Below are 13,256 nucleotides of genomic sequence, written 5' to 3' on the forward strand. Positions count from 1 at the left end.
TCTTTGACATAATAAAAGAAAAACAAAAATATATATATATATATATATATATATCAAAATTTTTACCTTTTACGAATAAAATATACTCATATGATCATATTTGTTCACATGTATACACACATACAAATATGAATAATATACCCTATAAGTACTCACACGTATATATTTATACTACGCAATTACATATATAAATACACGGAAACACATATTTATTTGTTAATAATGACAGGAACAATATGTATTTAATCTTCGTTTGTAAAAAGCGGATGCATCTACACCTTTTAGAACATGTAGCACAAAATTATGAAAAAAAAAAAAAAACATGAAAATATAAATATATATACAAATAAATAAATAAAATATAAACAGAAAAAAAAATACATTCTCAAAATTCTTTCTATTTAACTGTGCTGCGAATGTATTTGTCAAATTAATTAGCTTTATAAATTATACATATATTAAAAATATATATATACATTTTTGACTATAAAAAAAGACTGAACTCGTTTTAAAATTTATCATTTTGCATAAGAGTGTATAAAAAGGATTACTCAAAAATTGCTATTCTAATAATAATTTCGCACCAGTATGGTACTTCCTCAACATAATTATAGGAAAAACGTCAGTAATGAAGAATAAACAACAAATACATAAAACGAAGCACAATAAAGCAAAATGAAGTAAAATGAAGCAAAATGAAGCAAAGTGAAGCACAATTAAGCAAAGTGAAGAGCAAAAAAATTATCTTTTTATATTATGTTTTTTTCATTGTTCATTTTATGGCATCCTGTTTTTAAACGTAGGTTAACAATAATGTACATAAAATAATTTTCATTTCGCTTTAATCGTAAGTAAACACGTATAAACAATACTTCACTTCCTATAGCATAATATATTTTCATTTATAGCAAATAAGAAAGAAAAAAAAAAGAAAAAAAGGACGCTGTAAAACATAGGCAAATTCTTTCATAAACAGTTATAAAAAAAGATTTTACTATTTAGTTTCATTTATTTTTATTTTATTCCTTTTTATTTTATTCCTTTTTATTTTATTCCTTTTGTTTTTATTCCTTTTGTTTTTATTCCTTTTGTTTTTATTCCTTTTGTTTTTATTCCTTTTGTTTTTATTCCTTTTGTTTTTATTCCTTTTGTTTTTATTCCTTTTGTTTTTATTCCTTTTTATTTTATTCTTTTTTATATTATTCCATTTTATTTTATTCCATTTTATTTTATTCCATTTTATTTTATTCCATTTTATTTTACTCCATTTTATTTTATTCCATTTTATTTTACTCCTTTTTATTTTATCCCTTTTTATTTTATTCCTTTTTATTTTATTCTTTTTTTTCTTTTTTTTTTTTTCTTGTAGAATTAATTTTTCAGTTCATCCCATTTTAAATCTCGTTGCATTTTTCCCAAAAAGCAGGGCGATATAACTTACTGTCGAAAATGTACATTTATCATTTAAATTTTAACTGTTGTATTAACAACTTTTTGTCCTTATGCCCTGTATAATTCGCATTAAAAGGGGCATAATGGGAAGGCAAGGGTACACGTATGCATATATGTTCTGTCGTTAAGGCAAAGTGAAGAACGCGATAATATTCAATGTAAGGTGTATGTGAAGCCTCAAGTGATATTAACACCACATAGTTGCTTTACCATCGAAATTATAAAGTACGAAAAGAGAGAATAATAATAAAGGTGTACGTAAAAATATGTCTTTTTAAATTATGTATTCTTGCCTAATAAACAGACTACTCACTCGGTCAGCTTATTTTAAACGAAAAAAAAAAATATATATATATTTGAGATTATAAAAAAAAATATATACGCATTTGCTTAATTGCTCATCCTTGCACACACAGTATATAAATGTATACGTTGTAACGAATCGTGCAACAAGAGAGATAAAGGAGTACACAGATAGGGTATATATTATATGTGTACATAATCGTAATGACGAAATATTATAGCTAAATAAATATATATATATATATATAAATGTAACTTGCTGAAATTTGTAGAAATAGAGAAAACCCCTGTACTTGAGCTCACATAAAAAAAAAATTTTTTTCCATCCATGATGTTATACTTTTACAAATACACCGGAATTATGCACTTACACAAATTTTTAAAAAATCGCCATTTAGGTTGTATGCCTTTTTTTCCTTAATGCAAAAAAAAAAAAAAAAAAATAGAGAACTTTTAAAAGTGCTTAATTTACGTTTTCTTTTTTATGAACTGGTCATTTAACCTGACCTTAAAAAAAAAAAAAAAAATTAGGATTGTTGATTCAAGTAGATTAAAAAATAACAAAACAAAAAAGAATATTGACATGTGTTGATAAGAATTAAAAAAAATTAAAAAAGTCTCTTTGTATGTTTTTGGTAATAGCTAAATTAAATACGTGTATTTTATCTTTATATTTATATGTTATATATTATGTTCCTACATGTATCCCACGTACATATACATATGTACATAATTATGTACGTTTTGTTATATGTAGTATCTAAAATTATGAATGGTTAATATTTTTTAAAAAACGATTGTACGCCATATAATTGTATGTACTTTTTGTTAGTTTTTTTTATGTAGGCAGTTTGACAAAAAAAAAAAAACACATTTTTTCGTTATCTAATTTTGTACATACGATGATATTAAAAAAAATCAAAAAAAAATACATAAATAATAAAAAAAAAGTAAAAAACAGTAAAAAATATGTAAAAAACCATAGTATGAACCTCAGTGAAAACCATAATAAAGATAATAGCCAAAATAATATTGTAAAAATGAGATTCTACAATTCCATAAACATGTACAGTTTATGCATGAATTTATGTACAAATTTATGTACAAATTTATGCACAAATTTATGTACTAATTTATGTACTAGTTTATGTACTAATTTATGTACTAATTTATGTACTAATTAAATTTATAAAAAAAAAAAACGACTCTTCAATATATCGTTATTGTTTTCATAGCAAATTTGTTACTACCCTTTAAATATATATATACATATTGTGAATTTCCAAAAAAGGATTTTTTTTTATTTTTTATTATCGTTGACATGTTAACTTGGCGCTCCCTGTGAACATAGCCTTCCATTTTATATTAGTTAGTACGTTGTTAGAACAGGCATAATCGAATTGCGTAAATACATAGTTATATATGCATGTAGGTATAAATCCATGTATAGATGTATGCATGTATGTATGTATGTATGTTTATATGTTCGTATGTTTATATGTTCGTATGTTTATATGTTCGTATGTTTATATGTTCGTATGTTTATATGTTCGTATGTTTATAAATATATATTTATATAAGTATATTTGTATATATGTATATATAGGTAGATACACATGCATGTATTTGTACACATAACTATCTCACGTGGTGTAAGAACAAAATAATAAAAAAAAATAAAATAAAAAAAAAAAATATTATGGAGATAGCAAATATTTTCAAAAAACTGTTAAAACAAAATATAGCATACACAGAAAATAACTCCGTTTTTGATGTTTTTAAAAAACAAAATGAAGGATCACAAAATGTAAGTGAAAAAAAGCTGGAGGGAGAAAAGCTACTTGAAGAAAAAACTGATACAAACAAACCAACAGAAGAAGATAAATTAAAAGAGCAACACCTTTTACAATATACAAATAATTTTGATGCTCCTAATGCATTATTATTTGAAAATCTAAATAAAGAATATAAATTTATTACTACACAAGATAATTTTGATGGATTTCGTTTTGAAGTGGATAAAAATGTGAATAAATATTTACAGTCAACACATACCTTATTTCTAGGTACAACCCTCAGAGATGTTGGTTACTTATATCAGTTTGGAGCTAATTTTACGGATAGTGATAATAGTTTATTGATGATTAGTAGAGTAAATATTGATGGTAGTGTAAATGGTAGGTTTTGTAAAAAGATTAATAACGCAATAGATTGTAAATTAAATTTTAATACATATGCAAAAAGTGATACAAGAAATATGTATGAAATGTCAGTAGAAGTAAATAAACCATTACATACGTATAATTTTAAGAGTATATGGCAAGGGGCATGGATATTTAATGCAACATATACTCAATTACTAACCAAAAAATTTCAAGCAGGTGTTGATTTAACATATATTGCATCAAATTGTGCATCCATCGGTTCCTTTGGGTTACGTTATAATCACAAAAATAATGTTTTAACAATGCAAGTAGTTAGACAACCAAATTTTAAATCACCAGAATTTATGCTAAATCAAACTCATTTATATAAAATACAATATGCTAAGAAAATATCAGATCGTTTATCTGTGGGAACAGAGCTTGAATTAACTCCTCAGACGAAAGAGTCCGCCATGAGACTTGGTTGGGATTATTCTTTTAGACATGCAAAAGTTCAAGGCTTAATTGATACTAGCGGAAAAATTTCTGTTTTTACGCAAGATTACTCAGGTTTTGGTGTTAGTGGTTACATAGATTATTTAAACAATGAATATAAATTTGGATTTATGATGCACATCTCACCTTCGCAGGAGCAGCCACAGCAGGCCCCGTCATAGTAAGTGTGCTTGGTGGAAAAATGTATGAGCGGAAAGATGTATGTGCAAAAGAATGTAGGAGCAGAAAAGTGTTAGAAGAAAAATGTGAAAGCTAAAAAATGTACGTGCGAACAAAAATGTATTAGAAAAAAAATTGTAAATAAAATAAAAAAGCTAGAAAAAAAAAAAAAATTATGAGCAGGTCATGCTGAAATAAATTTTTACAATTTCAAAAAAAAAAATATCCATAAAAATATACATAAAACTTTTATTATTTTATTTGAATATGTATAGGGGTAAGAATACATGTAAGAAGTGTGTGTTACCCTGACATTTTATATTTAATGTATTGATACAAATAACGTATATTTTTAATTTTTTAAATATACGCATGTGTATATATGTGCGTGTGTTTGTTTGTGTATTTGCATTCGCACGTGTGTGTCTACTTGCACACGTTCTTTTGCTTGGGGAAATGTGTTCCTTTTAATTTTTAATTAATTATGAGCTTTTAATAATTTTTTTTTTTAATTCAATTATTTATAAATAGCTATTTTGACAAATATGAAAGAAAATAAAAAAAAAAAAAACAACAAAAAAAAAGTAAAAATACTTGTTAATTTTATGACCATGTCAGGTTATACTTAACCACTGCTTGATAAGTATCATAAATGCAGAAGAAATTTGGTAAAATAAACACTCTATAAATTTACATAGCAAAAGGAATGTAACCCCGCTTAAAAGTAATCACACATGTTGTTTATTTTTATGTAAAAAAGTGCATAAAGGTATAACTTTCCAAATGCAGAAATATTCTTAAAAATGTATTATTTATTTTGAAGAATTGATTTTCTAAAAAAAAAAAAATAGTATTTCATAAAATGTACCACAGATTTTTAAAAGGATTAAAATTATTAATAAATAGGACCAATATGACAAATATAACCAACGTTATAACTGCTTGTGGCTCTTGGCAAAGAGTAGCATTTTCAGTTGAAATGATGATAGTGAGGATACCCGCTGAATATACAACACGGGCAAAGGTAAAGAGGCATGTTCACACTTTGATAAAACGAAAAAAAGTATAATGATTGAACATGTGTACAGAGGGAAAATTAGTGAGGAAAAATTAAAAAAAAAAAAGTAAAAAAAGTAAACATACCAAAAATAGTTGAAAAAAAAGATTATTCATTTAACAAATCGCGCACCTAATATCAGTAAAGGGTTAATTCATAAGGGATGAAGCTACTCAATGATGGCAACTTTCAATTGTGTTGTGTGTGGGTTCTCTTACCATGAACTATTATTCCTTAATACAATAAAAGAATAAGCGTAAAATAAAGCAAATAAGGCAAAAAAAAAAACAAGGAACGCAAAATAAAATAAGACATATTACACAAAATATGGTATACAAAATAAAACGTAACGGGGAGCGACAATAAAAAGGGGCATTTAGTCAAAAATTGAAAATTCCCCTGGTGATACATATATATATATATATATGTATACACTTCAAACTAATTTTCCATCTTGATCCTATCAGCATCAAATTGATCTGATTTTAATTTTGTCATAACTTTATTCCATATATCCATAATGTCCCTATAAAAATTATCATCAATTAAATTATGATTAATCCCACTGGCATCATGTGAATTGTCTTCACCTACCTTGTTTATAGAAATTATTATATGTATTATTACGGATAGTGTTAAATTATGAAACTTACTAGAATAATCATAATTCGCTAAAACATAATCATAAAATATTTTCTTAATAATATCATATAATTCTTTGTCATTTAATAATAACACAATATTTCTTATGGACTTCAAAATTTTTAAGCATCTCATTAAAAAAATATATTTTTTTTTTTGGCTATTATTTGTATTTTTATAGCATTGCAAAAATGTGCATATATAGCAGTTGAGTTTCTCTTTTAATATCTGAATTAGTAATACTCTCCCCTCTTGATGCTCATCATCATTATTATCAGTATTACTACCATTACTATCATCTTTATTACCATTATTATCAGTATTACTACCATTACTATCATCTTTATTACCATTATTATCAGTATTACTACCATTACTATCATCTTTATTACCATTATTATCAGTATTACTACCATTACTATCATCTTTATTACCATTATTATCAGTATTACTACCATTACTATCAGCATTACTACCATTATTACCACTATTATATAACACATAATCTCTGATTATGACATATAAATTGTAGCTCTGTTTAAGCGATAACGGGCTCCAGACGCCTATCAATTCAAAAACACGCTTGTTAAGAATATAGTAATATAGCTTTTGTAGAATTTGTTTTTCGCTACAAGTGTCATATATAATCCTTAACTCATCCATAAATTTGTACCACTCAAAAGATTTTATGCATGGGTTATGATGAAAGGAATTTCTTTCAAGTTTGTATTTTTTTTTCCTGAAGTCGTCATTTTTAAAAAGGGAGGGACGTCTATTCTCACTCTCGCTTCTTCCATTTGAGCTTCTTTCGCTGCCATCGTTTTTTCCATTTGAGCTTCTTTCGACACCTTCATCTTCTTTCACATGCACGCTTTCTTCATTCTCAAGGTTCGAACTACTCATGGAAAAATTATTTTCCGATCTTGATGAGGAGGAGCCGTAATCCTTGTCACTTTCACTTCTTGCATGCGTATTAGTACCGTAATTTTGGGTAGGGGTTCCGGACGAATATAATAAATACAGTTGCTGTTGTTGCTGTTGTTGTTGTTGCTGTTGTTGTTGTTGCTGTTGTTGTTGTTGCTGCTGTTGCTGCTGCTGCTGTTGTTGCTGCTGTTGCTGTTGTTGCTGCTGTTGCTGCTGCTGTTGCTGCTGTTGTTGCTGCTGTTGCTGTTGTTGCTGCTGCTGCTCCTGTTCCTGCTTCCTATAACCTGTGTGCATGTTTGTTAACCTCCCGTCCAGCTTATGCACATGCTCATTCATGAAAAAATTTTGATCAAAGGATTTATTTGTCATTCTATTTTCATAAAAATGCAGAATGTCAATTTTTTTTTTTTTTTTTAAAGAGAATTGAAAAAGAGGATCCCAATATAATAATTCACATCTTACAAAAAAAAAAAGTATGTCATCAAAACAAGCAGCACAATTATTATTTTTATAAAATTCATAATTATACAACTTTAGTAAATAGAAATATTTTATAACATTTTTAAAATTTAAAAAATAAATGTTAACATTTTCAAATATTTTTTTAATTGCTACCAAAAATTTATTTTTTATGTCTTTCATTTTTACTGTTTGAAAATATTTCTCTTTTTCTAATTTTTCCTTTTTCTCTTCAATTTTTGCGTGTTCACTAGCATTTCCCGCTTCTCTTTTTAGTTGCACAGTAATGTTGTGTACCTTTTTTTCTTTTTTTACCCCCTTCCTCTTATCCGATTTACCCATTCCTCTGGAACTATTCAATGATGAGGCTGGAGAAGTAGCCATATCGAGTGATGTAAGACTGGAGGAAGATTCAATCCCAGTAGACGAATCAGTTGAATAGTTACTTGAAAATCCATCAAACATGTATTGTAAAAATGAGTTGTTAAAATGCTGATGATCAGTTACCTCATTGACAATATGTTCATTAACTAACATGACTTCATTAACACATTCATAATTATTAATAATTTTATTACGCATTAACAACTTTAACTGATCACGTTTACTTTTTTCCTTTTTATTTATATAATATTTGGAGTTAAAAATATAATCCTTTATAAATGTAAGCTTGAACTTTTCATAATACTCTTTATACAAATACAATTTGAGATTATGATATATTAAATGAAAAGTGCTTTCCAAATTATGCAATGATATTAATGCATCTTCGACATATTTATATTTATCAAAAATAAGATTTGTTAAATTGATAACAAAATAGAAAAAAATAGTGCACGTAATTATTTCTCTTTTTTTTCTTCTACAAATAGTTGTTAGTTGGTTATGCTCATTTTGCATTGTACTCTCTAATTTTTTTACTCGACTGGACTCTTTCATTTTAGTTTTATACTCACTAAATAATTTTTCTATATAATTATGCATTTTTATAATCTGCAGGTTGCATACTGCTTTGTTATCAAAAGCATTTTTAATTTTTTCAAATAATTTTTTATTTTCATTAATGTAAAGGTAATTACTTGTAAGATCTTCCTCAAATGAAGGAATGGCTGATACATTTAGGTCCTTCTCGATAACACTTTTTTTTCCATTATTCGGTTTACAAGAATCGTCTTCCTTACTTACATAATTTACAATACCGTCTTTATTTATGTTCGTTTTCGTACAAGTAGCAAACTCCCCCTTTGCTACATCGAACGAGGAATCATACTTTATGTTAGTATCTTCATTCACATAAGGGTCTATCACATATTCAATATTGTCCTTCTTGTACCTCTTTATCTCAGAAACAAGTTTCCTCCCAACAATTTTGTTAATCTTATCGTCTTCATGCTGATCATAACGACCTTCTAATTTTATATCACTATATATGGCATTATCTATTTCTTCCTCTTCTCCTCCGTTTGACCTTAAATAATCGTAGAATAAAGTATTTATGTCTGCATCGTTATTCCCCTGTTCATATAAATTTTCTATATTTTTATTTCTACATTTTTTCAATAACAACCTTTTTTTCATTTCATTCACAGTTTCGTAATTGTAAATGTCGTCAATGTCAAAATCGTCCTCCATCGTACACTTCGTTTGCTCATTTGTGTAAATTTTAATTTTTTCTTTTTTTTCAATACCGCAAAGAGGAGAGAGTCCACCATAGCTATCATCATAGTTGTAATCGTCGTGGTGGTAATCACCATTGTTGTTTTCTTCGTTAATGCCATAGTTGTCCTCTCCATCAAAGGGATAATAATTACTTTCGTTAATTTCCTTCTTTTTCCTTAGTATTTTCTTTTTTAATTTTATTTCTTCAATTAATTTTCTTTCTTCCTCGTTTTCCGTATCATCACCTTCGTCTTCCATGTTTATGGCGATGATTTCATCGTCAACATTTAGGGATGCATTCATCGATAGGTTCTCATAGCCAGCATCCATCACTACATTCTCACTGCTCGCACTTATGGCAGCACTTTCGAAATTTAATTTCTCTTGAGGGGGGATCACCTTTCCGTCGTTCCCTTTATGGTCTATACGATGAGGATCCTTCACATCAGTCAAGTGCACAGCCTGTTCACTCAAAATATTGTTAACCCTTTTCAAGTTAAACGTGCACTGACCATAACTGCTTCCATCTGAAGAACCAATATCAGTTCTAGATACATATCCGTCCTGTTGTACATATACATGATGTTTTATATTGTATGAGTTAACATCATTTTCTTTGTTGATTTTTCTATATGTCTTTTTGTTATAAAAGTGCCTTTGCTTAACAGATTGTTCGAACTTTAATTTTTTTTTTTCTTCTTCATCATCTACATCATCTACATCTTCTTCATCATCTTCATCATCTACATCTTCTTCATCATCTACATCTTCTTTATCATCTACATCTTCTTTATCATCTACATCTTCTTTATCATCTACATCTTCTTTATCATCTACATCTTCTTTATCATCTACATCTTCTTTATCATCTACATCTTCTTCATCCTCTTCGTAGATGACTGGATGACCATTTGAAACATCTTCTTCATTAGAATAATTTTTATTTTTCCAATTTTGATCCGCGTTTCTCTCCAGGTTAATACTTGTAACAACGTCTATTGTATCTCTAATCAAATCTTTCGAAACGTCTACTTGTTTAATATCTTTTTTTTTGTTTTTCTTCTTCTTAATAGTTATGTAACTGTCCGTGTCTTCATCACTGTATATGTGAAAACTTGTGTTCATCTTATTTACTCTATTTGTTTCTTCCTCCTTTTTTCTTTCTCTATAATTTATCTTTTTTTTTTTTTTTGTTTTCTCTTTCTCATTTACCTCTTTTTCCATAGGATTGCCATGTTCACATAGTGTATGTTTATCTTCGCGATTCATTCCCATGTGTTCTTCCTCAGGATGCTGCTTATGGCGCTGCTCATGATAGGACTCACTCCTGTTCACATATGTAGCACCTCGCTTATCATCAAGTTTATTATTATTTTTTCCCACTTCAGCGCATATCAGCTCCAGTCCTTCCTCCCTTAGAGGTTCACGTAGAGACTTACTTGAACTTATATTATCTCTATCGTTCTGACCTTGTGCATGTATATTTGTAGTAAATCTTTGTTCTTCCTTCGTTAACTGTCCATCTGCATTTTCCTCATTATAATTACAATTCAAATCGTCGTCTAAATTCTTCTTGGTATTTTTCTTTCCTATTTTTCTCTTTGTAAACATAATGTAAGGAAAAATACCGGCTTAGTTTCTATTTTTGTTTTTGTTTTTTAATTTATAATTTTTTTCTTTCTTCTACTTCTACTTCTGCTTCCTCTTTCTTCCCCTTTTTTCCTTTTTTCTTTTTTCCTTTTTTTTCTTTTTTCTTTTTTCTTTTTTCCTTTTTTCTTTTTCTCCTTTTTTTTCTTTTTTCCTTTTTTCTTTTTCTCCTTTTTTTCCTTTTTTCTTTTTTTCCTTTTTTTTTTTTTTTTTTTTTTTTTTTTTTTTTTAATGATATATAAAATATACAAAATGGAAAAAGATATATTATAACGAATCGTACATTTGAGTAAATGTTACTTGTTATTCCCCTCGTACATAACAAAAAATAAAAATCTCTAGGATATACATTATCCGTATGGCGAATGTACAGAACGTATAATCTTTTGATGCTTACTTCGACGGTTAATACTGCGTATGTATATAAGTGTATGTGTATATACATACATACTTGCGTAAACATACGTATGTTTTACGCAAATGATTACCTTATTCACATAACTGCTCTCACCACAGCCACACATAAGTATCAACATACGATATACTGCCAATGGTAATAACCATGGAAGTAATAGTGGCAATACTGTCCTATTAGCTACAACAAATTCTTTTCATTTTCCACCTTTTGCTAGTACCATCTGCTGTTGTATATCCTCTTTTGCATATCGTTGGGCTCGTGCGACTTATCATTTTAGTGCTCTTAAAAATAAGGGAAAGAAAAAAAAAAAAATAAATCCCTTCAATTTAAAACTATAAGATGGATAAGCATAAATTTTTCAAAAAGATAAATTCTCATAAATATATATATATATATATATATATGTACGTGATATATTACGTGCTTACATTAGTGCCTTAATATATTTCCTGTCGTATTCATATAAAAAAAAAAAAAAAAAAAAAAAAAAAATTTCGCATATTTGTATATATTTATGTATATCATATATATTTTGCACAAATTGCAGGAATTGTATGTGTGCTTAGGAATATATGAATTTTAGTAACACGTTTCGAGTAACATACTTATTTAATTTGAACAAGTTAAGGTTCTTCGTTGGTATAATAAATATATATATTTCCCTTTTTTTCACACCGCGCTTTGCTATTATGTACATATATATATATATGTATATATAGCAAATGAACGACCGATTAAATGGAGTATTTCCTTCATTAAATAAAAAAGTGCTTATATCAAAAGAAATTTAGAGAAAAACAATTACCCATATTTATTACATGATACATAAAACAATGCAATGAATGGTTGGCACAAGATTTTGTGGCACCGTTCTTTTGTGCACTTTAAAGGATAAAGAAAATATATTAGCTCGAGCTGACTGCTGCTATTCCATTTGTACCTTCACAATTACGTATGTACGATCATAGGAGTATAAGTATGAAAGTTTACAAAACAATTTTTATACGTGTATAGTGATAAATGCTTTTAAAATTATTTTCCCCCTCTACTTGTGTAGGGACCTTTTTTATTTTTTTCTATCCAAATATTTATATTTCGTTTCGAAGAATTTAAAAATGAGGTAGTGCAAAGTTTAGGGGTTGCCCAGGTGAACCAAGAGCGGCAAGAAGTGAACCATGAACAAGGAACAAGGAAAAATGAACAGTTAACAGCTAATAGTTAACAAATTTGTGGAGATTTTTTTTTTTTTTTTTTTACAACTCACTTTGATACATTATGAGTAAACATTTTCAGTATGCACCAACAGGAAAAAAAGAATTTGTAATATGTATCCGCATTATGTGGCAGTTAAGGTAGCTGTCACTTCAAACGTAGGGCAAAAGCATTGTACGCATGTGTATATGTATGTATGCATGTTTTTACATACATGTGCATATACACATAAATTTTTAACAAAAACAGGAGAAATACCATCTAAAAATGTACTACTTCTAACTGGAAACGTAGGGGACTTAAAATGCATATAAAAAAGAATAAACGAGAATTAAAAAAAGAAGACGATCATTAAATGTGTTGTAAAACGAGATGTTAAGAACTTTTATGTAAGTTCCACCTATGTATATCTTTATAATTCGAACAGTCGGCATGTTACTCTTGAACGAGTAATAGCATACCTGTGCAATGTATATTTTGTCCAAAAGTATGTATAGACATGCTCTTCCAATTGCTCATGTTTCAATTCACGTACGTATACATGCAAGTATGTACAAATGTACATATTGTTTGTATATGGATACAATCTTCTTCCCCGTCGCTTACATTTTCGTGGGTTAACCTTCATAATCCACTTTTTCGTCATCTTCTTCATCTTTATCAC

The 13,256-nt window shown here is 27.9% G+C and overlaps 3 protein-coding genes across 3 annotated transcripts; 2 read left to right on the forward strand and 1 right to left on the reverse strand.

The window, feature by feature from the left end:
• Positions 1-3,454: 3,454 nt before the first annotated feature.
• On the forward strand, positions 3,455-4,576 carry MKS88_003797 (mitochondrial import receptor subunit TOM40; the record flags this gene model as incomplete). The annotated part of the gene is made up of 1 exon (XM_067216922.1): positions 3,455-4,576. One exon carries the CDS (start codon positions 3,455-3,457, stop codon positions 4,574-4,576), a length of 1,122 nt encoding a protein of 373 aa, XP_067072608.1.
• A 1,496-nt stretch (positions 4,577-6,072) lies between these two features.
• MKS88_003798 (uncharacterized protein) lies at positions 6,073-10,926 on the reverse strand (the record flags this gene model as incomplete). The annotated part of the gene is made up of 1 exon (XM_067216923.1): positions 6,073-10,926. One exon carries the CDS (start codon positions 10,924-10,926, stop codon positions 6,073-6,075), a length of 4,854 nt encoding a protein of 1,617 aa, XP_067072609.1.
• A 425-nt stretch (positions 10,927-11,351) lies between these two features.
• Positions 11,352-12,602, forward strand: MKS88_003799 (uncharacterized protein; the record flags this gene model as incomplete). The annotated part of the gene is made up of 4 exons (XM_067216924.1): positions 11,352-11,366; positions 11,479-11,547; positions 12,271-12,336; positions 12,438-12,602. The coding sequence occupies 4 exons, from the start codon at positions 11,352-11,354 to the stop codon at positions 12,600-12,602; spliced, it is 315 nt and encodes a 104-aa protein (XP_067072610.1).
• Between the last annotated feature and the right edge of the window lie 654 nt (positions 12,603-13,256).

The sequence above is a fragment of the Plasmodium brasilianum genome, chromosome 11 (assembly GCF_023973825.1).
Source record: "Plasmodium brasilianum strain Bolivian I chromosome 11, whole genome shotgun sequence".
NCBI classification, from domain to species: domain Eukaryota; phylum Apicomplexa; class Aconoidasida; order Haemosporida; family Plasmodiidae; genus Plasmodium; species Plasmodium brasilianum.